This window comes from Tinamus guttatus, unplaced genomic scaffold (genome assembly GCF_059628265.1).
Source record: "Tinamus guttatus ecotype Peru unplaced genomic scaffold, ASM5962826v1 Tinamus_guttatus_pri_ptg000244l, whole genome shotgun sequence".
NCBI classification, from domain to species: domain Eukaryota; kingdom Metazoa; phylum Chordata; class Aves; order Tinamiformes; family Tinamidae; genus Tinamus; species Tinamus guttatus.
This window is the reverse complement of record NW_028288778.1, coordinates 1,065,914-1,091,949: the sequence shown is the minus strand read 5'-3', so window position 1 is coordinate 1,091,949 and position 26,036 is coordinate 1,065,914. Positions and strand designations below refer to the sequence as shown.

At 62.0% G+C, this 26,036-nt stretch overlaps 1 protein-coding gene across 1 annotated transcript; it reads left to right on the top strand.

Annotated features, from left to right (window-relative positions):
- Nucleotides 1–1,642: 1,642 nt before the first annotated feature.
- Nucleotides 1,643–25,435, top strand: TANGO6 (transport and golgi organization 6 homolog). Its single transcript, XM_088526217.1, has 17 exons — nt 1,643–2,325; nt 2,813–2,929; nt 3,882–4,032; nt 4,611–4,735; nt 5,214–5,376; nt 5,973–6,055; nt 9,839–9,951; nt 11,319–11,495; nt 13,083–13,209; nt 13,519–13,689; nt 16,360–16,473; nt 18,403–18,813; nt 18,912–18,969; nt 21,039–21,185; nt 23,510–23,661; nt 24,062–24,175; nt 25,160–25,435. The coding sequence occupies exons 1-17, from the start codon at nt 1,681–1,683 to the stop codon at nt 25,334–25,336; spliced, it is 3,045 nt and encodes a 1,014-aa protein (XP_088382343.1). The 5' UTR covers nt 1,643–1,680; the 3' UTR covers nt 25,337–25,435.
- Nucleotides 25,436–26,036: the final 601 nt, after the last annotated feature.

The window sequence follows — 26,036 nt, the reverse complement described above, 5'->3', positions numbered from 1 at the left end:
AAAAGGGGTCGATGCGGATTAGGAGACCAGCAACAGCCTACTGCTGATTTGATCATCTATTTTTATATAAAATTGAAAGAATAAATTGTTTTAAGAAAACCAAACACTCTTTTCTCTCTGTTCTGTGTGTGCTTAGCTCCGCGGCTCTCATCACCCTGTCCAGGCTCTGGGGCCCTATAGAGGTGGTGGGACAACCCGTCCCTGCTGTGGTCTCCAAGAGCAAAGGGCTCATCCGTTCGGGCGGGATGGCCAACGAGCAATGTCCAGGCATGGCTATTTCCAGCACCAGGCATTGCCTGGGGAGCTGCATGGAGGGAAGCTCCTGCACCCTCCCTGGATGAAGGCGCAGGGGATGACATGGGGACAGGGCGTGCGTTGCGGCGTCCCACGCGGTGGCTGCGCCCTGTGTGCTCAGCGCCGGGCCCGGCGCTGCTGCCCCACGCAGGTCAAGCGGCGGCCGCGAGGCTGTGACTAAGAGCCGTGTCACCAGGTGCGCCCAACCCCGGGGACCTCCCTCGAGCGGCGGCGCTGCCTTGTAAGGAAGCACCGGCCGCGTCCCCTGCGCCACGGTGCCTGCGTGCCCTTGCACACGCAGCAGCACCGCAGACGGGAGAGGGCTTTTGAGCAGCACTAGACGTGCAAGGGGCCAGTGCAGAAGCTCTGCAATGTCCCCAGCATCTCCTTGTCCCTACGTTGGTACCTGGATGGTACCGATGGGCTGCAACTCGCCATCTCCCCCATGCTCTCCCTGCTGGTCAGCTCGGGCTCACCCTTCCCCTTGATTAAGGGACTGGATCGTCAGCCGGATGAGGAAGGGCTGAGCGAGCTGGACCTGTTCAGCCTGGAGAAGACTGAGGGGACCTGATCAACACCCACAAATATCTGAGGGAAGGATGTGGAGAGGATGTGGCAAACTCTTCTCGGTGGCGGCCAGTGACAGGACAAGGGGTAACGGGTGCAACCTGAAACCCAGGAAGTTCTAATGGCTCCATGTGAGGAAGAACTTTACTGTGAGGGTGCCAAAACCCTGGCACAGGCTGCCCAGAGAGCCTGTGGAGGCTCCTTCTCTGGAGATCTTCCAAACCCACCTGGATGCCACCCTGTGCTCTGGGTGTCTCTGCTGGAGCAGGGGTTGGACTAGGTGATCATTACATGTCCCTTCCAACCTCCACCACGCTGCAACTCTGCACGGCAGCCCCATGCACTGCTGGGCACTGCAGAGGTTTGGTGGCACTTGCCCCATGCAGGCTTCTCCTCGACTCTGCTTGCAGGAAAAAACGCTGATGGGGAGGTGTCATTCCCCATGACACCCAAGCCACAAGGCTGTCGCCCGGCCACCCTGCGGTGGGACGAAAGCAGAGCTTGCACGACCCCATCCCCGGGGAACCCCCGCGGCATCCCGGAGCGGCGGGACGCGGAACGACCGTCCGCAGCCCGTGCGGAGAGGCCGGGGCAACCGGCCCAAGATGGCGCCGCAGGGCCGCTCCCGCGCCCGACCCTCCCAAAATGGCGCCCAGGCTCGCGCCCAAGATGGCGGCGGGCCCCGCGCCACTCCCCCGCGGGCCGTCGCCCCTCCCAAGATGGCGGCGGGCCCCGTGCCACTCCCCCGCGCGCCGTGGCCCCTCCCAAGATGGCGGCGCGCGGCGCGCGGCCCCTCCCCTCCTGCGGCGCCGCGCCGAGATGGCGGCGGCCGCGGGGCCGGCGCACGGCGCCATGGCGGCCGCCGTGCCCGTGGAACGCGTCGTGGAGGCGCTGGAGCTGCTGCTGCGGCGGCCCGCGGGCGCCGGCGGCGACAACGACGAGGAGGAGGAGGAGGCCGAGGAGGGCGGCTGGGCGCCGGAGACGCTGCGGAGCAACGTGCAGGCGCTGGAGGAGCGTCTGCGGCGGGAGCCCAGCTGGGCGGCGCTGCGCGGCCTGCGCGCCGCCGTGCTGGCCGCGGCGCCGGGGCTGGACGTGGCCGCGGGCGCCGCCGAGGCCGAGCCGCGCTGGGCCGCGGCCGCGGCGGCGCTGGCGCTGCTGCTGTGCCTGCAGGAGCGGCTGGCGCTGCCGCCCGCCGCCCGCCCCGCCGCGCCGGGGGCCGCGCCGCCGCCCGCCGCCGACACGCTGAGCGCGGCGCAGGCGCGGGCCGTGCGGCGGGCGCTGCGGGCCGCCGTGGCCATGGGGCTGCGCGCCGCGGCCGGGCCCCGCCGCCTCCTGGCCGCCGCCGCCGCGCTGGCCGGCCTGGCCGCGCAGCCCGCGCTCGGCGCCCCGCTGCTCGCCCGCCACCTGCGCCCGCTGCTCGCCGCGCTCGGCCTGCTGGGCCACGGCCCCGCCGCGCGCACGCAGGTGCCCCCGAGCCCCGCGCGTGGCACCTTGCCCCGCCGGGCTGGTCTCTCGGTTCCCCCCCGCGGTGGCACGTGCGTGGGCTTGTCCCCAGCACGAGCTGGCGCAGAGCTGCCGTGGGGCCGCGGCGTGTCCCGCTGCGTCCCCTCCGCATCAGCTGTTGCTGCTCCCCAAGGTGGAGGGCACTGCTTCACCCGGAGCTCGGGCTGGAGACTGGCTCTGTGTCCCCCCGCGGCTGCGGTGCCCGCGTCCCTGCCGTGGCCGCAGTGCCCGTGCCTCCCCCTGTGACCGTGGGTGCTCGTGCCTCCCCCTGTGACCACAGTGCCAGTGGCTCCCCCCATGACCATGGGTGCCCACATTCCCTGCAGTCACAGTGCCCCTGTCCACCTTGTGGCCGCGGTGACTTGTCCCCCTGTGGCCGCGGTGCCTGTGTCCCCTGCAGTCGCAGTGCCCATGTCCCCCTGAGCGCCTCGGCGTTCCTCCCTTGCAGGGCGTTTCGGAAGAGGAGCGAGCGCAGTGCCGGGAGACCTTGCGGCAGCTCCTGGACCGCGTCTACCAGCCCCTGGCCGTGCAGGAGCTGCTCATCCTGCAGGGCGGATCCAAGCAGGTACCGGGGCTGTGGAGCACGCACAGAATCTCCTGAGCTGCTTTGAAGAAGATTTTGTGTTCCTTGCACCCACGGGTGACAGTGGTGTCCCAGCTCGGGTGTTCACGTCACACATCGCAGTGTCCCGTGGGCGGCTTTGCTGCTCTCTAGGGAATTTTCTTATGGGGTGATCGCCATGCAGGAGGGACATGGGGACATCTACCTCGCAGGGAAGCTGTCCCACAGGGCTGGCAGTGCCGAGCTGCGGCTCATCGTCCCTTTGTGCTGCCACCGTAAAGGCAGATGGCTGCAGAGCGCTTCCTCTGCTCCCCCGGAGCACCAGGATGGATGTGACATGAAGGAGCCGTGTGCTGGAGGGCTCTGGGTGTCACATCTTGTTAACGGAGGCAGCTGGACCCTTCCCATTGCCTCTGAGTATGCTCCGGCGTACTCAGTATGCAAGGTGGCCTTGCACCTGCAGCGCTCATTTAATATTGTTTCTTTACCAAATATTTTATTGCAACAGGAAGACTTTGGTTCTGTTGTGCAAAAATGGCACCAAAGCAGAGTTAATGTTCTCCTTCCCCTTCCCACCCTCTTGGCCCAGCACAAACCAGAAGTGCCGCTCAGTTGTGGGCACTGAGTGTGTCTTGTCCCACGACCTCCCCAGTGTGTCAGTTCAGTAATGAGACAGTCAGATTTGAGGCATGACCCTGGGATTTTAATTAAAGGGGGAAAGCTCAGTGTGAGAAGTTGCTCCTGGGAAGGTTGTCCCTCTCATTAGGCCCTAATTGTCTTTTTGCCTCTAGATGATGAAGCGATTTATTTAAAACATCTTCTCTGTCCTGAGCCTCTGTGTCATTCCCAGCCCTCCAGGGCGCAGAGTGCCTCATTTTGCCTGTTGGTGAGGGCTGTGCCGGGGCGCGTGCCGGGGAGAGGGTGCTCCTTAACGTGCTGCTTTGCTTCCTTTCAGAAATCGGTGTCTCCCGGGGCGGCCGCGGAGCCGGCGCGCGCGGCAGCTCCCGCGTGGCTGCGGCGCCTCTGCGGCCAGCTGCTCTCCGAGAGGCTGCTCCGACCCCACGGGGTCCACGCCGTGGTCCGCGGCATCATGGAGGGCACAGGCGGTGAGTGGGGTGCTCGGATGCTGCTTCCAGGATCACTGACAGAAAGCGACTGTGGTGGGTCCAAGATCTTTCTTCCCATGAGAAGCCCAGGAAGGACAGCACCATTCGAATCCCAAAATAGCAGATCACTTTTATTAGGCTAATTAGCTTCTATAAACATTTGTACTGAGCTTTCCTCTGGTTATGAAGGAGTGGTGAACTCCTCACCTGTGAATGTCTTTAACTTAAGCTTAAAGGATTTTGAGGTCATCACTAAAAGCTGCAGTTCCCAAACCCCACAGTTATCATTTCCAAAACCTCTTCAATACCATCAATACCAGTCCAGAGACCCCATCCAAGCACTACCTTCTTTTTTTTTTCTCTCTTTCATGCCTATTTGTGCCAGTTACCTTCCAGTATTGGAGGCCTTGGACAATCCTTCCTTCCTGTTATCCCATTAAATACAGGTGTCTCCTGAAAGATGCTCAGTTTAAAGAGAAAAGCCATTTTTTTGTCCCAAAACAACCGGCTTCAGCCAGAACCAGCTCTGCAGTTTGGGGTCAGCCTGAGCTGATCTCGTTTTTCTACTGCCCTCGCAGGTGGCAGCGGTGCTGACGCCGCAGCCGTGGACTGGAGGAAATGCGATGTGGTTGCAAAGATCCTGGCCGCCTGCCCTCAGCAGTGCCTTTCCGTCGAGGATTACTACAAACTCGTGTGCCCCCAGGTAGGCCCTTCTCTTCTGCCTCCCTGCAGCACCGTGAGACCAGAATTGGGACCACCCTGTACCCTGCTCAGAGCATGTCCATGCTGCATTTAGTTTAGTTTCTGCTCAAATAAGGCCCATCTCAAGCCTGGCTGCTCCGATGTGGAGATGTTTTGGGCTCTGTCGGTGGGATGTGTTTCCACCCCATCCTGCACCTTCTCCGTTTGTTGGAAACGCTGAACGGTGCTGCCCCGTCGTACGGGCTCTTCAGCACTGCCCTTCAGGGGATGTTATGGTGTGGAGTTCCTGCTCCCAGCCCTTGGCTAAGGAAGACTTGTGGGCCCGAAGTGTGAGCCCAGAAATGCCTCTTCCACTAACGCGTGCGCAGGGAGGAGAGCTGCCCCTGCGCAGCGCCGTGCTCCGTGCCCAGCAAAGCAACCGCAACAGGGGTTGGCCTGTGCCCCTCCTTAGGGGCTGTTCACCTGGGATGTCCTTCCAGGTCCTGGATTTGCTGCACATCCAGGATAAAGTGACGGCGCGGCAGTTCCAGAGAGTGGCCACCACGACGCTTCTCACCATGGCAAAAGGGCATCCTCAGCTGGCGGAGAAATACCTGCTGCAACCCATGCTGGCACCGCTCCTGCGATGCTCCAGTGCTGCAGGTAACGGCTGGTCTTTGCCAGCTCCGTAAGGGGACGAACCAAAACCCTAATCGGAGAAGAAGGGTCTGATTTCTCTTTCCACTGATCTTCATCCTCCCACTGGAGTTTGCTCAAGGACTGTTGACTTGGTTACTGTGTGTGCAAGGGCCAGTTTGTCACCTCTGGATGTGTCTCTGCTGCTAGGGGCACCATATTTTCTAGCACTTGTGTCAAACTCTCCTGTAGTTTAAGACTCAAATAGTAGGACTTCCACCCTTCTCTTTGGGATTCTCTCCTCCAGTCTGCTGGTCTTGTTTGGGGCTACCAGGTAGAAGCCATCAATCCCTTGCACTGACTTAGCCACTTTCAAAGCAATAACCCTTGGAGAATTTGTGCTGTGCTTTGCATTACTTGTAATCTTGGGGAGTTCTCGGCGCCACAGTGATGTTTAGCATGGGTACTGAGGACTTTGTGGTTCCTGTGCTACCCTGATGGAGGGAAGACATGAAAAGTCTGAAACTGCTTTTTTTGGTGCTACTGCCTTGGACACGGCAAAGTTCTCCTGCTGGAGCCCCTCGGCTTGTGGCAGGGCTGATGTTTCTGCTCTTTGCTTTCAGACATAGCGGTGGAAGACGTGCCAGCTGGGGCTGTGCTGGTGCAGGAGGCCGAGCTCAGCAGCTGCGTGGAGGATGTGTTCAAGGTACTGTGTCAGATTTGGGTCTGAGGGTAGGTGAGGGTGCTGGAGAAAGAGCATTTTGAAACGTTTTGATTCATTCAGTAGGCATTATAACCCATGACAAGAGTGTCTCATGCAGCTGTGGTGCTGAAGCAAGGCTTAGGGTTGACTGCATGACCTTGTAAGAAGTGCTGCAGCTTTCTGATGGATTCCTGAGGCGTTGCCTTAATCCTCTCAGGTGTTCTCACCCCAAAATGTTCTGCGGGATGGCGCTGAGCCTTTGCGGGCCGTTTTCTTTCCCTGCTGTCTTTCTGGTGCATCCCTGAAGGCAAGAGAGTTTGAGCAGCAGTCAGATACCGAGGAGCCTCCGTGCTGCTGTCGTTCTCCTGTCCCGTTAGCTGCAGTAGGGCTTTGCTGGCGCTGAGCTGCGTGTCTTTCCCCAGGGCGGTTGTGTCTGGTTACGGTGTCAGAAAAGCTTCAGGACCCAGGGCCCGCTGGCAGCGGAGCTGAGCTCGGAGCCGCAGCGCGGCGTGCAGCACTGCTGGCCTCGTGTGGCGGAAGGCTCGCAGTCACAGGGCGCGTTATGCAAGTGCTGAAATTCTGCGGAAACCCTGAGTTTTCCTCCCAGACTGACTCACCCTGCTCTCAGGGCTGCGGTTCCCCCGCTCCTTGGCGTGGGCAGCGTGGCGGATGCCGCCCGCGCGCTGCCGCCGCGCTCAGCGCTGCCGGGCTCTGCAGAGGGCAGTGTGAGGCAGAGCCTTCCCGCGGCTCCGGGCAGCTTTGTGGCAGGGCAACGCGCTCCCAAGGAGCGTCCTGGCGAAGGAGGCGCTGGAGAGGGCAGTATCGTTGCGGCCAGCGATGATGCAGGGACAAGCGAGCGGCTCCGGGCGCCTCCGAGGCCTGGAAAGGGGATTGGAGGGCCCCACGGAGCTGGAGGAGGAGGCGATCGCCCAGCCCGGTGTTGCTGCACCAACACGAGGAGGTCTCTGCTGAGCTCGCCCTCGGCTCGCCCGTGTTTCCACGCCGCAGCAGACGGCAGTGACCCCGTGGCTCAGGGCTGCTGTTGGGAAACGGAGGGGAGCACGCGGAGCACAGGGGAAAAGAAGGTGGTCGGTGGCTCAGCACCAAGGAGACGCGTCTGGTTGCTCGGACCTGAGGTTGGCACCCAGCAAGGGGAAGAGACTCTGCCTGTGGGGTGCAAAGCAATGCAACCATGGGGTGCATGTGAGCCCTTGGCAGGGGTCAACCGGATAACAAGAACGTGGGCTCAATGCCCAGGCTGGTTTGGAGGCCGCTGCCTCCTTGGTCCCTCTGCACTCGGTGAGCGCCGGCTCAGGGCGGCCCAGGGAAGTGCTCGACCCTCTGCTGCGCGACCCGCTTTGCTGATGGAGGTACCGGCTTCAGCAGAGCCTGTGGGTGCATGAGGCCACCCCTGCGCCCCGAGCGCCGGGGCACCGCCGGGCCGGTTGTCCGGAGAGCCGCGGCACCGGTGCTGTTACACCCTGTACCTCTGTTGTCCACGTGCAGGGTCAGTTCTGGGAGGCTCCTTAGGCTGCCGTAGCGGAGGCCGGGCCCAGCTCCTTGGTCTAGCAGAGGGTCTGCAGGAGGGGTTTGCAGGCTCCCAGAAGGGATTAGCCTTGGATGTTATATAAAACCTATTAGAGCTACTGAGGGCAGCTTTTGGGTCCCCGTGTCCCTCCTCCCAGAGGGACCCTCGCCCAGGAGCCCCCTTGGTCCCGTCGCTGCCTCTCAGCCTTTCTGCAGGCAGCAGCAACGCAGCCTTCCTGCGTTTCCCGTGCTGCATGCCAAACCTCAGGAACTCTCATCTCTGCCCCAGCAGTCCGTTTTCTCTCAACCTCCATCAGATGGCTGAAGGAATTGCCATGTATTGGTCCTGCTGCACAGGGAAGGAGCGAGTAGCCGGTTTTGTGGGGAACACACGGAGCGTAACCCCACGACGTGGATTTCTGCGTGCGTGATCTCAGCTTTAATGCCGTGTGCAGGCGGCTGTGGGTGTCCAGCCATCTCCTTCCCTGACCTCTCCGGAGCCGCCGCGGGCAGGACGGGACCCGCGGAGGAGCCGTCGGGCTTTGGAGCGGCTCCGTGCGGCGGTGGCGGGTCCGGCAGCGCAGCCCTTGGCTGCGGCTCGTCAGCCCTGCGCGTCCTTGGAGGTTTCTTCCAAAGGGCTGCTCCCCTTCTCTTCCCTTTCCTCCCGCCGTGCCCACCGGCATTCCCAGTGCCCAGGGAGGCTGCGCAGGAGCGGCAGCGCGCGGAGCCGCTGTCGGCGTTGGCACGAGCCCTGCCTCGCGTCCAGGAGCCGAGCGCGGCCCGCGGCGGCACCGAGGCCCGTGCGGAGCCCGGCCAGGCTGGGCAGCCCCCGGCGCCTGCTCTGGGCCCCACGGGCATCCCGGCCGAGCAGCGGGAGCAGCTCTGGAACGCCGCCGTTGTTGGAATATTTTGTGTTCCGACGATCTGTTGGAACTAGCTGGCAGGCAGAGACCAGTCTGGAGGGCTGCTCTGTGGCTGCTGTTGACAATGGAAACGACTCCGGAGCTCGGGGCGGATCCCGCCTTAATGGCAGAGCGCTTTAGCCTGACAGCAGTGAGATTAGGGATGGAGACTCCAGCCTGCACGTTTGCGGGGGTTTCTTGCTTAGCAAGTGTCATTTGATGCTGAGTGGAAAGCCATCCTTGGGGCTTCATCAGGGAGGCTTTGTGTACAAAAGGTTCTGGTGAGGAACGATGGCTCCATAGGGATTAGTAGAGGCAAAATGTCCCTTTGTGTCAGTGCAACAAGCCAAAATGCTATCAGGAAAATCTTCCTTGCTCTTATGCCTGGGTTGTCTCCCTGCCTCTTGCAGGCAAAGCTCCCTTTGGGTTTGTCCCCCAGGTATTTCCAGCGCTGAAGGCAGGTCCTTGGGCTCTCGCTGCTGCTCTTGGGGGTGCGGATTGTGCCCTGGTCTCTCTCTCAGCATCTTCTAATCAGGTAGCTCAGCACTCTGCACAGGTCGAGTGCCTGGGAGAGCTTGAGAGACACATTTCTCTAAACTCAAAGGAAGGAGATAGAGCTGGAAAATGTGCATTTGAACCCCACCAAAGCTGTAACTGCTGAGCCCAGCTGGGCAAGGCTTACTCTCTAACACTCTCTCAAGTGAGCTTTCCCAGCATTATGGCATTAATCTTGCATGGTTTTTGTGCTCGGACCATTCCTTTAAAGGCTTCCAAAGGAAACCCTGTGTCATAAGACTCTAGGAGCACTTTCCTGTGCTCAGCAGCGAGGTGCTAGTGAACTGTGAACTGCAGCTCGAGCGGGCGGCTTCGCCTCAGGGGGTTTTTACACCAGCTTGGGAAGGTGCTCGAGCCGGGGAGGAGCGCGCACCGCGTCGGGCCCTCGCACCAGCTCGGCACACGTCGGCCCTGCTGCCCTGCTGGGGCTGCTCCCTGGACCTGGCAACTTGGCTCTGGAGGCAGCATTTCCATAAAGATTTGCTAACTCAGAAGTGACTAATGCATCTGTCTGTAACTTAAGATCTTCCTGCTAAGACTTCCTGAGTAGCTGGGTGCAATGGTCCCATTGCTAGCTTGGAGCACTGCTGCAGTTAGGCAAAAGTGAGAAGAAAGGTGGTGCTCAAGGCTGCTTCGGGTACAGAGTATGGCTTAACTAGGGAAAAAGGTCTTCAGAAATGGCTGTGGATTCTCTGTGTCCTCTCTTGTGGCACCTTTCTGGGCACAGGCTTGCTCGCTGTCCCCTGCTTTGCTTTCCCTCTGCTCCATGCAGGTGTCTGACTCTCCCCTTCCCTCTCTCCAGGTGTATGTGGCTGGGAACGACAGCTCTAGCCTGCTGCTGGGATCCTTACAGCCAGTCCTAGGAGTGATTTTTGCTCTCTATTCCTTCACCAAGCAGAATGTGTCCTACTTACGGTAAGGATGGATTGTGCAGAACTTCTGGGATCTCTTTTTCCCTGGGGGGCCCAGCTCTGCAGGACACATTCTTCAAGGACATGCACGCAGCTCCAGACCAAATTTCTTATCCCAAAGAGCTCTCATTCAAAGCAAGCAGAAACCACAGCCCTGTACGCAGTGCAGAAGCTGGCTGTCAGACCTGTGCCCAGGGAAACGCTTCTCCGTTAGCTTTGCCTTCCCAGCAGCGTGTTTGTTAGAGGCAGACGTGCCTTGCAGAGCCCGGGATCAGAGGAGTTGCACCATGCGGATGGCCCGCTGGAGTTGGGAGGAAGGATCGTGTTTGCCTAGGGGCAGAGAAGATGATGCAGGATCTGGCAGGGTGTGGAGGAGTTTGGGCAGAATAAAAACTGGGTAAAAGAGCTTGAGCGCTGCCTCTTTGAAATAAAGGATTTTATCCTGTATCTTTGAAACAGAGGATTACTCTGCCTCTCTCAGCAGCGATGCCGTCTTGCTCTGTGCCCCATTCCCCCTGACTGATAAATGACTGTAAGCACTGCATACAGTGGTGATGGCAGCAGCAATAGTGGTGACCAGGTGCTGGTTGTCCTCTCTCCCTTCTCCTCCCAGGCTTTCCCTGGGTTGTCCCAAATTCCGGGAATACAGTCCTGGTGGGTTTACACTAACGCTTTGATGATATTAGCCTGTGGGGACCAGAGGTTTTTCCCTCCAAGGTCCTGTGTAGATATGGCCTCTGCTATTATTAAAAACATCATTAATCATTTCAAAGAGCAGCGAGGGCTCTGGCAAGTTCTTGGAACAAGACAAGTTAACACTGCTGCTGGGTGAGCAGAATCGCTGCGGGGTTCTCTCCTTACACAGGAATTTGGCAAGGGTGTCTGAAACCACAGCTGCCTGGAAGCGCTCGGGTTTCCAGACCCCTGGCACGGCGCTGTAACTCAATCCTGTTAACCTGCATCCCTGCGTGGCAGGGATTTGTGTGCCACCTTCCTGTGCGCCCCGGCTCCTTCCTCCTTCCCTTGGCACAGCTGGCACCTCGGTGCTTTGGCAGGTTGGCGTGAAGCTCCGTGCTGCAGCCGCCTGGAAGGGCTCTCCCTGTACAGACATGCCGCTCCGTCAGAGCCCGTGCTGGGCTGAGGACCTAATCCTTCCATCTGTGAATGCTGGGAGGGCAGGATAAGCCCCTGATGCTATAGCTGATACCGGCGCCTCCAGGGCGCGGGAGCCCTCAGCCTGCGGAGCATCCCGGGGAGCATCCGTGGTGGCGCCGGGGGGTTCCCGCGTTCTCCCTGGCCCCGCGGTGCTGCAGCAGGTCCGCGCAGAGCGGAGCGTGGCCACTGCTGCTTCCTCTCCTCTCCTCTCGCCAGCTCGCCGTGCCAGGAGATCCTGCTGTGGTTCTTGGAGAAGGCGGAGCGGGAGGCGGCGCTGTCCGTGCTGGAAGGGCTCGCGGGGCTGGAGAGCAGCGTGCCCGTCCTGCACCCGCGGTGCCAGCTCCGCGCGGGCAGCGAGGGCGGCGCGCTGGCTGCGGTGCACGAGGCCGTCAGGTGAGAGGGGCCGGGACGATGGCCGGGTGTCCTGCCCGGAGCCTTTCCATGGCAGGGGGTGCTGGCCCACCGTGGGCTTGTCCCCTCCTGTCCCCGCTGCAGGGGCTGGCAGCACGGGGCCCCGGCTGGCCGTGCTTGCCCCAGGTCCACGGTGCGTGTGCACGGGGCAGCACTGGCTTTCACTCCTGAAAAGCAGCTCCTTGGCACAGCATTAATGCCTGGTGCCCGCCTGCTTTTCCCATCTCTGGAGCCTGGCCCACGGGGCAGGTTGGGAACAGTGTTTTCCTGCCCTCCTGAAGCAGCGGTGCTGGTTCCCCCTCTGTGCTGGGCCTGTCTCCAGTGCACGGAGCGAGCAGAGCCCCTCGGGCGCAGGTGGCACCCGTGCAATAAGGACTCTGTAGAGATGCCAGCGTAGCCGAGCCAGGGATTGAAGTCCCCTCCTGCTCTCGCAGATGGCCTCTACAAGCAGAGGCAGAGTGTGCCCATGTGGGGAATAAACTACTGCCATTAGACTCCAGCCATGCAAGCAAGTGCTGCTCTCCAGAGTGACATTTGGTTTAAAGGGAGAGCTATTTTAATTGGCACCTATAAATACAAGCCAAGTGTGTGTAGCAGGCAGAGCACACCAGCAAGCCCAAGACTGGCCACAGGGCGGGTGTGTACAGAGCAGTGTGCACCCATTTTGTTAGCACCCATAAAACCCCATACAAATATTCTTATTTCAATTTAATTTCAAGCTATTCCTCATTTGAACTGGAGGAAGGTCAGCCCCAGGCACAGTTGTTAAACTGAATGTGTTTAATATTCTTCTTTAACAGCTACAACTCTGCCTGTCTGTCCCTCTTTTATGGCTATGCTGCTGCACGGTTAGCTAGTGCTAGCTAGTGCTAATGCGGTTCTTTATAGAAGGGGTGGATTAACACGTGCTCTTGCTCCTTCATGAATGCTGGTTAATTAGTAAGCCGAGTACTTGACCGTTTAGACTAACCAAACCGAGCACAGGTTGGCAGCTGCCTCCAGCCTTCGCCGTTCCGACGGTGCCGAGTCCTGCGAGCCGGAGCTCCCCGGCTCCGCCAAGTGCTGACGCCTCCGGGGGCTGCGTGTGGGCAATGGGGCTGCTGGGGTGGCATCTGCGGGACTTCTTGTCTGTCCCTGGGAGCTGGAGGCGCTTGGGCTGAGCAGCACCTCCCGGGTGGTCACGCTGCACACGCAGAGGGTGCTTGGTGGCAGCTTTGGGCCTTGGATCATCGTGGCTTTAGCATGAGCACGTGAGTGTGTGCAAGGGAGCTGGATCCTGAGCTAGGAGAGTGCAGTGAGTGCTCAGGGTTGCTGCTGGCGGCTGCTCCGTGCCCGCTGCCCTGCGTGCAGCGCGTGCTCACGGTGCTCTGTCTTCTCAAAGCAGCGGCCGGAGGCAGCTGAGCCGCTGCGCGCTCCGAGAGCAGCAGAACGGCGCGGGGATGGAGGCCTGGGGTGCTCTTGGGGAAGGAAGGCCTCTCAGAGGAGGCACGAATAGGATTTCTCCTTGCCTTGGAGCTGACAAGGCTGCGGGTACGTTCATGTTGGTGACATAGTGACAACCCGTTTCAGTGATGAAGATGAGGCCCTCTACCAGAAGGTTTCCTCGGAGCAGTGGCACATGGAGACCCTGGTGGAGCTGCTGTCTCACTGCCAGAAGAGCGGCCTCGCCGGAGACTTCTTCCTCCGCTGCCTGAAGGTGAGGAGCCGCAGTCCGCTGTCACCCTGCTCCGCGCTGGGGACATCTCTGCAAGGAGCTCTGCTCCTCATCGGCTCCATGGGCAGGGTGGCAAAGGGGACGTCATCTACTGTGTGTCCGGGGAGCCTGGCGCGGTGGCAGGGGGACAGTGCTGCTGTGTGCCAGCCCAGGGACAGCCAAGTGAGCAGGGCCCCGCAGCAGGACCACACAGAGGTGGCCCAGGGCCAGTGGGGTGGCCACCGCCCCCGTTCCTGGAACTGATTTGCCTGCGCTGAACTCCTGCCTCCCCTGGCGCTTCCTTCCCCGCAGGCGCTGGCTCAGGTGGCTGCGGAGGACGGGGCCGCGGCTCCCCCAGCTGCGGAGACCCTCCTGGAGCTGGAGCGGCGGCACGCGGGGCGCCGCAGGCAGCTGCTCGTCCTGCAGCTCGTGGCCGTGCTCTGCGAGAGCCTCTCCGACACCGTGTTCACGGACGTCGCTCAGGTCGGTCGTGGCAGAGCCCTGGGGGTTGGTAGCCGTGGTCTGGTGCACGCAGGGCCACCGGGTCCTCGGTAGCAATTGCTAGAAACACCTGGAGAAAACCAGAATTTCCCCGCGAAGCAGGTTGAGCTGTGTCTCAGCAAGGCACCCAGAAGGACCGTGTTGGCTTTGGGTGCAGCTGGGAGCCTGCTCAGCAGACGTGTCCTGTCTGCTTTGGCTTGTGTGTTAAAAGCAGAGATAATGGTCTGTGCATTTGCCAAATCCCGATTTATACCAGTTTCTCATCTTTGTTCTGAGCAAAACGCTTCCCAAATTTGATCAAGCTCAAAGACGCCAGTGCCCGCCAGGCCTTTGGGACATTTGCTGCGTGTCCGCAACGCCGGCGCCTGTTTATCCTGGAGCGGCTGCGAGCGTGCTGGGAATGCAGCATGGTGCAGCAGCCGCATCCCCTTCCTCCCTTAGCACCACGGACCATACGTGGCATTGCTCTGGTTTTTGCTGCTGCAAGACCTGCACATGTGCATGGTATGCACATCCGCTGAGTCTGGCCTAACCGTGTTCGTGCAGTCACGACTTGCACGGTCCTCTTGAATAGGCAGCTCCAGATCGAGTAGATGTTGCCCTTTCAAAGCCCAGCTAAGACACGTTGCCCAACGGCGAGCGGGGTGGTCAGGCCAGCATAGCCAGGTTACTCTATTTTAGCTTTTACCTATTTATATTTTCTGATGACCTAAATAGGATAGTTTGCTGTGACTTGCTTAAGCAGTACAAGTCACTCTGTAGGCGTTTTTTCCCCTCGCTTTTCTTTCTGGCACAAGGGGCTCTTTTGTGTTGTGCTCCCCAAGGACACGCGATGCGCAGCCGGTGTCGTCGCTCTGTCGGGCCCTGCGCTGCAGAGGCCCCAGCTCCGGCAGCGACAGCCACCCCTTCTCTTCACCTCCCTCTCTGTCACACACAGATGAAAGGGAGATCAGTTCTGGCATTTAAGGCAAAAAGCAGGGAATGAAAAATGATTTTCCCTAATTTCCGTGTCTAGGCAAAGAAAAGAACACAGGAAAAAAAACAATCAGACAAAAAAACTATTATATTTGAGTGCAAAGTAAATACTAGGTGTGTCATGTTTCAGGAAAAAATATCCCTCAGGTTTAAACAGGTAGTTGCATAGCTCTGTTTTTAAGCCAGTTCTGTGGTACGTGGTGGTTCTGCTTTTTTTTTCTTGCTTTGGACACTGCAGAGTGCAAGCAGACTTGCAAAGAGCAGGATCTCTCTCCACGGAGCCGGAATTTGGGAATGGCCGGCAACTCTGGACCTTCACAGTTACACAATATATTTGATTTTTCATTGCTTCCCCTCATTGTTTGCCCACGTTTTAAGAGATTGACTCAGTTTCCTTGATAAGCCCTTTGCGACACACTGTGCTCTCCTATGGCATCATACGGAAATGTGCTCCTGTGTTTTATTTTTCAGGCTTTTTTTAAATATAGTTATGAGGTATTTTTTAGCCTTTTGGTTTTATCCCTAGCTATCTACTGTCAAATTATTCGTTCATGATATTCTCACTCTTTCATTAAATATAATTTCCACCCTTTCAGCTCTTGTCACTAATTTTTGAGAGCAGATGTTTTGACACCTCTTACTCCCGATTCTTGCTGGTTGGCAGCACCTTTTCTGGTCTTATTAGCGGAGAGTCCCTGAGCCTTTTCTGCAGCCTCCAGCGCCAGCCTTCCTACTTTATATGCTCCAACAGGGTCGTGCTTAATGAAGGCGGCGTGCGGCTCCGCTGATGAGCGAGCTCGTTAGGTGCCGCAGCGCCTGCGAGCTGACCCTGCAAGGCTGCAGCTGCCTCCGTGGCACCTCGGTGCCGCGTTGTTTGTTTTCTTGGACGGGAGCAGGTCCAGGGGGTTCCTCGGGTTTTGCAGGAAGGCTGTTCGAGGGGAACGGCCCCTCTTGGCTCCTTGGCTCGCGCCCTGCGTCCGGGCGCAGCCGCTGCGGCTCCTCGGGGCTGCGCTGCGGCAGACAAAGGAGCGAAAAGCCCTGTTAATTTCGAGCTTCATTAAAAACACAGGAAGCTCGTGGGATCAAAGGCTTTGGTGCCAAATATAGGGAAGGCCAAAGCCAGGCAGGCAGAATCATTACTAGCTTGAAAAAAAGGTGGGGAAAAGGTATTGCAAGGGAATCTCAAGTATTTTGAGACACGTGCATTGCACGCAGCCCGTGTCGAGTACAAGCTGTACCCCCGGCTTTGTCCCTCCATCCTGGGGGAGCCTTTGAGCGGATGAATTGGGATAATTGTCAGGAGCTGAAGGCCCCACAGCCTGTGTCTGGAAAAGGGTAGAAGTCTGCAGGACTCCCAGCCTTGGTTCTTGGTGTGGGTACTGTGCTGCATGGGAGAGCTTGCAGGCAGCCGTGCAAGCAGTAACAAAGTTCGGGCCATGCTAAATCCCTGCTTGACTATGTGTCTGGCTGTCACTGTCACATTTGTGCTGCTGGTGACTTCGGCCTACGTGATGGCAACACACGGAGCCGGTGCCCTTGGCTCGGTGCTTTCCTGGAGCCATGCGGCGTTCAGCCCATGCCCTTCCTGGTTTGATGGGTTTGATTTTCCCAGCCCTTGGCTGGCAGGAGGCCGCGCCGCCAGCTCGTGCTGACGCTCAGCCCGCTCTGTGCCCGCAGGTGGTGGACTTCGTGGAGGCGACGCTGCGGCGCGCGCGCAGCGGCGCGGTGGAGGCGCAGACGCTCAGCATGGCCATGGGGCTCGTGGCGGCCGTCATCGGCGGCGCCGTGCAGGTGAGCGCATCCCGGTCACCTGTGCCCGTGCTCGGTTGTGCCTCGGAGCCCGGGAGCCCGGGAGCGGTGCCGGGGCAGACGCCTTCCCGGCAGGGCGGCCGCTGCGAGGGCCGGGCTCCCTGGCTCCGTGCGCGGCGCTTCCCGTTATCTTTCGGAAGCGCTCGCAAGTCTGCGCACGTTCCTGCCCGGCTCTGGCTCCCACTGGCATTCCTGGCTCTCTCCCTGCAGTTTGCTCTGTTCGTTTAACCACGATCTCTTTATCACGCGGTGTGTTTCTAATCGCAAAGCTACCAAACAGAAAATGTGAGTGCTTTCCGCAAGGAGGAGAGCAGAGGTGAGGGGTAGGTCTCTTGTTTTGCCTTGGCCTCGGTTCTGTGAAGTGGGACAGTCTCTGCCAGCCCCTTGCAAGGGTGCAGGGGGTTTGTGATCCCTCTGAAGGCGCACGGCTGCCCCGGGTCAGCAGAAACATCCCTGGCCACCTGCCCTGGCGGCTTTGCCAGGGAGCTCTGCTCGTATTCCGGAGATGGGGGCTCTGCTGCTCCAAGGAGGGCGCGTGGACGGCCACCTTTGGGAGCCAGCGGCCTCCATGTCCTTTGAACGCTCCTTTATAGAAAAACCCACTTTGCAATGTCAATTAAATGGGTATTGGAGAGTGATGCCACGTGCTTGTTAGTACTGTGAGTCCCTTGAGCTTGCAGTTACGTTGCTTTGGCAGTTGCTTCATCCCTAGACTTGCCCAAAGGAAGATTCAGCTGTTAGCAGGAAAAAAATAGTTTGTTGTGTGTTATTTGCTAAACTCCTAGCATTAGCAAAAGAGGCATTGCTTAGCTGGAGAAAACCCAACACCGTCTCCCAGCACAGCCTGTGCACAATATGGGGAGGGAACGGCAGAATCCTACGATTAAAGCAGCAGAAGCTGGTGGTTCTCACGGAATTAACGGCTGTGGTGTAGCCACAGGGGTGTGCAGAGCAAGGCGGGTGCAAAGTCCCTCTAGCAGGCCCTGTCTTGTTGATTGACCAGGCTGCTTTTTAGCTGGGGAGGGGTTTTGCTGGGCGCTGAGCTCCCGTTATCCAGGCTCCGAAGTCAGCGAGGAGGCCGGGAGCACCAGGAACGGGAGCAGCGTGTGCTCCAAAGCGGCTCCGCGCTCCTTGCTTTAATGGGCCCCCTCCGGGGCGAGATCCTGTTCATGCTCCTGGCGTTAATGGGAGCAACTTGACTTGGCCAAGCAAATTGAATGAAAAAGGTTTCCTGGGGCAGCTGGTGCTTGACAGCTGGAAAGCTGCTTGATTTTGAATGGCCAAGTGTTTTTTTTTTTCACATAATCATGCAAAAGCTCTCTTGAAATCTCTGGTAAAGCCTCAGTGGCCCCAGCTTTGCTTCCAAGATCTTAGCAATTAAATCCTAAGTCCAGTGCAGGGCAGGTTGTGAATCCTGCCGGGAAACCTGTGCTCCTCCGCAGGCTCCCGGGGCTCTGCCTGGTGTGCAGCCCCCTGCGAGGGGTAAAGGCCAGAGGCTGCTGCAGGATGCAACACGTAGCTTCAGCCCAAGGGAGGGCACAGGGATGTCCCGGGATTCAGATCTCATGCTCAACGCTGAACGTGACGCGATTCCTGCGTCGATCACCACCACGTTCGGTGCCGTTGGCCCCCTGCATCTTCTCCTGCTGGGCTGCTCCGTCACAGCGGCCGCTCTGGGAAGACACAGGGTCACCAGAGAACTGCCATTTTTGTAGTGTACAAAGCGTGTTTGTTTTTGTTTTTTTCCCAAAAGAAGCGTCTGCGCCGTGTGAGCTCCTTGGGGGCTCAGCACGTGCCGGCCGCTTCACGTCACTGCTGGACACTTCCCTGCGCGGAAGCTTCAGATCCGATCTAGGTCCGGGGGGGAACGCGTCTCCCGGTCTCCCCAGCAGCCCCTCTCCTCTCCTGCAGCTGAAATCCAGCGACTTTGCGGAGCTGAAGCGGCTGCTGCCCGTGCTGGAGGAGGTCTCCGGCAGCCACCCCGAGCCCGTCATCCAGGAGCTGGCCGCGGACCTGCGCGTCGCCATCTGCACCCACGGCGCCTTCGCTGCCGGCACGGTGGGCGCCGCGGCCGAGCACGTGCTGGGGAGGCAGCCGAGGAGCCGGGCGGGCGCCGCAGGACCGGCCCCGGCTCCCGGCAAGGAGCGGCACGAGGAGCAGAGTCCTGGTGCAGCCGCCCCGGCTCCTGCTGGGCTCCAGGAGCTCCTGCTCTCCGCCTACGACCCCCAGGTCCCCGTGCGGGCCGCGGCTCTGCGCAGCCTTTCCAGCCTCATAAAGCAGCGGGATCCGGAGGGGCTCCGCATGCAAGAGAAGCTCCTCCAGGTACCGAGCGCGGGTCGCTCCTGCGCCGCTCCGGGCCCGCTGAGCCGAGAGCTGCAGGGCTGGGCTGTCCTTCACGCCTGCCCTCTCCATCCTTGCAGGTTTTCCTGGAAAACTTGCAGCACGAAGACTCTTTCGTCTACCTTTCTGCCATTCAAGGTGAGTGGAGCCCGACCCGCGGCGGTGCGTGGTGCTGCTAAGTGCTTCTGCCCGATGAAATGTTAGGCCCTGAAGTGCTTTGGGAGGTGGGTGTCCCCTCGAGAGGGCTAGAGCCAAGCGGCTGTGACCGGCCGCCCCGCAGCAGAGCAGGATCCCCCGCGTGAGCCCGGGGAGCTCCTGGGGCACCAAGTCCAGGCTGCTCACGCAGCTCCCCGAGAAGCTCCGCGGAGCTTTCCTGCTGCTGCACGCTGGGCACCTCGTGCCCGCATTGGAGCACGGGGCAGCGCTCGCGGTGCAGGTGCCTCCCGCAGCGCCGCGCGCTCGGGGCGCCTGGCCTAACAGCGGCTCCGCGTCCCCACGCGGTCACAGGGGTGGCTGGGACAGCGCTGCCCAGCCCCGGGGCACAAGCAGAGCCGCTGAGCAGCCCCCTTGGCAGCGAGGATGCCCCGGGGCCAGGCGAGACGCACCAGGTTGGGGCAGCGCCGTCCTTGCCGTAACCCACGCGGCGGAGCAGTCACCTTCAACCGCAGCTGGGAACGGAGCTTATCGAGCCGCCTGCGCGCGGCCTGCACGGTCTTGAGCGGCCGGGCTCGTCCTTGCCCTGCAGGTGGAGCGGGAAGCGGCGCTTCGCCGCTGGCCGGGTGATTAATGCGGAGCTGCAGCTGCCGCGCGGTTCCCAGCGGTGACGCTGAGTCACGGGGCGCGCGGGAGCCGGGACGCTCCGCGGCGCGGCCGGGAGAGCCGGGACCTCGCCGGCACCCGGGGATTGCGCCGCGAGCTGCCCGGAAGCTGCGCCCGTCCCGTGCAAGGCCCGGGCGTCTGCCTTGTCAAATCGATGCCGGGGCAATGAATATTAACGAGCACTAATTAGCAGACACCTGCTGCCGGCTGTTAAATAATTTATCTCTCCAATTGGCGTCTGAGTCGATGCGGCGCTGGGCTGCCTGGGCTCTGTGCGGGGCGGCTACGTGAGCCGTTTCCATAACCAGCGGCACGAGGCTGCCCTGCCTCGCACACCGTGAATTCCCAGCCCGGCTTATCCGCCGCGCCGATAGCGAAGGGGAAGGAGCGGTGGGAAAAGCGTGACCAGGCACCGTGGGAGCTGGGAGCGCTGGGCAGGCACCGCGTGCGGGCGAGGAGGCCCCGGGCTGGAGCTCTCTAGCCCAAAGCAAATAAATAGAGATTGGGAAAGGCAGTGAGTCAAAAGGACAGACAGACAGAACTTCCCATGGCTTTGCCACGTTCCCGATGCCTTTGGAGCGCTGTCCAGCCACGGCACCTCCCTTTCCCAGTCCTGCCCCTGTGCTGCGCCGCGTAACCCTCTTTCCTGGCAATCGATGTTGCTTTCGGATGAGCAGGGACCCTGTGCCTTTTCCTGCTTGGAACTCCAGTGTTCCTTCTTCTCCTCCCTCCTCCATGAGCGCAGGCCGGGCATTTTTGCAGCTGAGCGTGTCCTTCCCCCGTCAAGCCTGTGGCTGCTGTCCCGAGCGTGACCGCGCTGCTCGAGGAGCGTTGGCTGAGGATGCTTTAAGGAAAGGCAGCGCGGAGGGATTAAACGTAGCCAGGGGTTGGGGAGGAAGAGCTGCTCCTGCCCCTCCATGCCCTCCTCTCCCACCGTCGCAGCAGGCGGGAGCCGGGACCGGCTCTGTGGGTGTTGCAGGAGACAGAGCGTGTGGGACATGATGGGGAGCCCTGCAGGTGGACGGGGGGACACCAGTGCCACCGAAGGGGCTTGAAATCCCCCACACTGTCGACCGACGTTGCCTTGCTCAAATAAGGAGCCTTTTCCCATAAGATGCCCCTCCTAATCCCAGCAAAACCTCTGTCTTGGTGCTCCTGCCTTCTCCAGAGCCCCGGTGCCGAGAGCAGCCGCTGGCAGACGTGCGCCTGGAGCCAATTCCATGGCTCGGAGGAGCGGGAGCAGCCGGGCATGTTCCCAGCGCCCGGAGCGGTTCCTGGCGGGTTCCTGCCCATCCTTGCTCTATTCCCATTTCCCTTCCAGCAGGCAGAGCTGCTGGGGCCACCCTGCCCCACGCTGACCCGTCTTTTCTCTTGGCTCTGCCCTCCAGGTGTTGCCCTGCTCTCCAACGAGTACCCGGAGCAAATCCTGCCGGTGCTGCTGGCGCAGTACGGGAGCCCGGCGCAGGGCCCGGCGCAGCCCGCGGCCACGCGCATGAAGCTGGGCGAGGTGCTGATGCGCACGACGCGCGCGCTGGGTGAGTGCGGCCGCGGGGGGTCCCGGCACTTCGTCGCTCTGCGTGTCGCAGGCGGCTCCCTCGGGGACACCGTTCCATGGGATCGGGCCCGGGGAGCGCGAGGGAGGGCTGGCGCGGGGCACCGGGTGCATGCGCGGCCGCGGGCTCCGTGACACTCGGTCTGGCAGCGCCGCGGGGCCAGGAAGCGGCAGCGAGATAAGCAGCCGGTCGCGGCGGCGCCGGCAGCGTTGCGCAAAGGCGCGCGGTTCTCCGGAAAACCCCGGCAAGCGGCAGCCTGGGAGGGCGGCGCGTGCGCCCCGCGGGCCCGTCCCCTTCGGCCTGCCCGCAGAGGGAAGGGATCACGGGCAGCGCTCCCGCTGCCCCCAGGGCTACGGCACGCCGGGTTAGCTGGAAGCGCCCGGACACGCCGCGCCGGGGGCGAGCGGCGGCCGAGGTCCCTGCTGGGACCTGCCTGCGGTGGCGCGGTGCTTCTCCCCCCGCAGAGCGGGGATGCAGAGCGGGCGGGAAGCGAGTGGCGCCAGCGCCTGCCGTGTGCCCAGGGCACCAGCTCCCGCAGCGCTCCGGGCTCTGCCGCGCTCCCGCGGGCTGCGGAGCAGCTCATCCCTCTGGCACGTGCACACACCTGCACACACGTATGTCTGCACACACGTGCGCTCACACGCGCTCTCCCTTGGAGCTGGTGGATCCCTCCACGGCTCGCCCGACGCTGACCCTGCCGGCGGCGATCCGCATGGCCGGGGCCGGTAGGAGCAGGAGCGGGGCCGGCGAGGCCAGGCCTGCCCGGCCTTCGCGCTCTATTTTTAACCATAACGGTCGCAGCCGAAGCAGCCGCCCGCCTCTCCCGGGCGCCGCCGCCGCGGGACACACAACAAAGCTCCGCGGCGCTGGCGTGTGGGTGGTACCTGCTGCGCCCGGAGCCTCCCCGGCTTCGCCGCCGGCCGCGGCGCTCGGCGTTGCCGCTGCGGCGGGCGCGGGGCTTTGTTGCCTTGCCCGGCGCTTCCCGGCTGCTCGGGACCGCAGCGGCGCAGCCTGTTCGGGCAGGACGGTGACTGTGTGCCCCGCGGTCCCGCTCCAGAAAACAGAAGGGAAAGGGAAGGGATCACGCCTGCTTGGAGAGGTCCGTGGTTGAGACGCACGCGTGGAGGCAACGGCACCTCCCTGGCTTGAAGTCCCACCAGCTTTTATTGCACTTGAGGCGTGTTAAGCAAAACCCTGTGTAAAACCAAGAGCTGCTGCAGCTGGGGGCAGCATCTGCGTGCGGGGGTCTGAGGCAGGGAGCAATGGAAGCAGCAGCGCAGGCGGCTCCGGGAGCTCGGGCCCCGCGCCGGGACACGCTGCCGCGCTCAGCCCTGCGGCTGCGCGATTCCCTGCAGCCCCACGGGTGACACCGGCACGGCCGCGGGGGCTCTGCCAGCGCCTGCCGGGCTCCCGTGCCAGAGCCTGCGCGGAGGCGTCCGCGCCGCGCTCCCCGCCGGCGCAGCGCCCGGGCCGCGCGCGCCTGGCCTCGTCTGCCGCGTATTTATAGACCAAATTGCATTAAGGATTTGGGTTTTTTTTTCTGTTGCAAAGCTGCAGCGTTTGAGGCTGGGGGGGATGCGGCGCTTCCAGGAGCGTTCGCTCCGCGGAGGCGCTTGGAGCGCTGCCACGGCTCGCTCGTGCCCCGCGGCACCGCGCCGGGGATGAGCCGGGACGTGCCCGGGGGCTGCCAGAGAGGGAACGTGGGTGCCCCGGGCAGCACCGCGCGGCTCCGCGCCCACCTTCCCGCCTGGCACGGGAGGGAGAAGCTCTGCCCGTCTCCGAGGGCTCCTGTCGAATTTGCGTCACTGCAGTCAGTTTTCGTGACGAATGCCTGAAATCTGCTCCAAGTGTGTCAGGGGAGACGTTTCTCAATCCGGGAGCGTTTGCCTCCTGCCTGGCCAGGAAGGTGAATCTGTTGTTCCCGTGTCCGCCTCCTCGGACACCTGGGAGCGCGTGGAGCTCAGGGCCCCGGCGGACTCGCCGCCTCCCGCTCCGCTCGGTCGCCGGAGCAGCCCGTTACGCGGGAGCTGGGTTTGCGGGGAGGCGGCCGCACGGTCGGGAAGCCCGGCCGGCTCCTCCGCTCGCTCTGCCGCGTGGTTGTGCATGCAGCTCACACGCCGGGCGCGCGCGGCCGCTAACGAGCCGGCTCGCACATCCGCGGCCGCCGCACGTGCTAATTGGCTGCGGGCCCCGCACCGCCGAGGTAGCCGAGGAGTTCGGCTTTTGCACGTAGTTTTTATCGCTACGTTTGTGGTCCCCTGCGCGTGCGGAAGGGCCCTGACCTGCGGCTCGTCCTTCCTTTGCAGGGGACATGGTGTTCGCGCACGGGGCAGCGCTGATCCACGCGTTCCTGCGCGGCTCGCGCGACGCCGACGCCGCGCTCCGCGCCAGCAGCCTCTCCAACCTGGGCGAGCTGTGCCAGCGGCTGGGCTTCCAGCTGGGCTCTGTGCTCCACGAGGTACCGTCCCCGTGTCCCGGCCAGGATGCTGCAGGGATGAGACGCCAGCCCGGAGTCACGTGGAGCCCTGGAGGGGATGGAGCCGGGCTGGGAGCTCAGGGAACAGCTTCATTAACCAGGGCCATTTGTCACCTGGTTGCAGGGCCATTAAACCCTCTCGCTTCTGGGGGGGTAAAACAGCATGTGTTTTCACAACTGACCCTGGCTACCATGATATTTGCTGGCTGTGGAAAGTAAAAGCATCACTTTAGCATCACTAAAAGCATCAGTCCCTCAGGCCACCCTGCCCGCTGCGCTAGCAAGAGCCTCGTGCAGCGTCCGGGCAGGGTTCAGCTGCACAGCCCTCCCCGGGGCTGCGCGCGGGGCCCTCGCGCTGCTGACGTCCCCCTCGTCCCCCCAGGTGACCTCCTGTGTGACGGCCATAGCCAAGAGCGACCCCGAGGCCGAGGTGCGGAGAGCGGCCGTGCACGTCGTGGTGCTGCTGCTGCGGGGGCTCAGCGAGAGAGCCACCGAGGTGGGTCCCCCACGTCCCCGTCACACCCCCCCTCATCCCTATGGTGTCCCTTTGCATCCCAGCAATGTCCCTATGGGCTTCCCTGGTGCTGGGAAGCTGGTGTCACCTCCCTTCTCGTCCCTTTCTGGGATTAGCAAAGCGGGGCTGGCGTTGGGTTGCAGCAGAGGGACAAAATCCCCTTCCCTGTTTGCATCTGGCTCCCTGCTCCCATTCTCTGCCCTCGGGCTCTGGGTGACGTGGAGCCAGCGCCCTGGGGACACCGGGCACACAGGGACTCCAGGCTGCGGCCTCGTGGGCAGCCGTGGGCCTCTCGGGAATGGTTTGTTTTCCAAACCATTTCCCTACGGCTCCAGTTTCCCGCTTCCCTCCCTGCTTCTCAGCACTGGGGCTGGGGCTCCCTTCCCAGGAAGGAGGCAGGCTGTTCCCGCGGGAATCCCCGGAGCAGGATGTCCCAGGAATTGGCTCCGCGCTGCCGGGGAGGCGGCCTGGAAGCTGGCAGGGAGCCAGGGCAGCCTGGCGGAGGGAGTGGGAAGCTCCACGGGAGCAGGGCAGGAAGGGCTCTGCGGGTCCCGACGCGGCGCTGGGCTCCTCAGGCTGCTCCCCCTGCCATGGCACAACGGAGCCTCACGTGCTTCGTGCCATCCCCTTCCTGCCTCATATCCCGTCCCCAGGGCTGATCCCCTCCATGTCCTGGAGATGCACAGGGAGCTGATCCCATCATATGCCCAGGATGCACCTGGAGCTGATCCCTCTGTGTTGTGGGATGTACCCAGAGCTGATCCCCCACATCCCCAGGATGCCCCCGGAGCTGACCCTGCCCCCATATTCCCAGGATCCGTGCCCGGAGCTGGGGCACTCAGCGCTCCGAGCGCTCAGGGGTGGGAAGAGCCTCTTGCTCTCACTGCCACCCATGGGAGAAACCAAGTCCTGGGGTGGCAGAACGGGGCTCCCGGGGGCTGACGGGCCCCTGGGCCGCACACGCAGGTGCTGGGGGACGCCCTGCGGGACCTCTACCGCCTGCTGAAGTGGGTGGTGGCGACGGAGCCGGACGGCGCGGCCGTGCTGCACGCGCAGCTCGCGCTGCAGGAGCTGGACGAGGCCGTGCGCAGGCAGCTCTTCCCGCCGCAGAACCTGCAGAAGAGGATCGTGGTGCTGCCCTAGAGCCCTGGGCAGGGGCACATGGAGTCAGGTCGCTGCCGCCGGCCGCCCCTGCCCTGCACTCGTATCGAAGCTACCCAGGCAGCACCGGCCTCTGCCCATGTGGCCGTGGACAGATTAACAAGAAAAAATCCTCCGTGTGTCTGTGTGTCTCTGTGTCTGCGCGTTGACATTTTGGGAGCTGTGCGGGACCCCTGGCATTGGGTCCCTCTTGCTGTGAGGGCAGCAGCAGGCACTGGGCAAGGGGAGAAAGTGCGTGGGTTTGGGGTGAATTTGGGCACCAGCCCTTGAGCTGGCCCTGGGTAACATGAGGCAGCACCCGACAGGGTACCTGGCTCGGGGGGAGCACACGGGGCCGGTGCCTGGGGTGGTGCCGGGATTTCTGGGTGCAGGATGGACCTGCCATCCCAGGAGCCCGGAGACGGCTCCAGCGTTCCCTGTGGTGCCTCAGCACAGTGCTCAGGGACGTCCCTGTGGTGGGGCTGGGTGCCATGGGGCACTGGGCTGGCACCGAGGGTCCCCCCAGAGGGCTGGCACCGAGGGTCCCCCCAGAGGGCTGGCACAGTGCTCAGAGTGTTCCCACCTAGGGCCGGGCGCTGTGGGGTGCGGAGCCAGCACCGAGGGTCCCTGTAGGGCTTCGACTCAGTGCTTGGGATGTCCCCCGCCCCGGGCCAGGGACAGCACCGAGGGTCCCTGCAGGGCT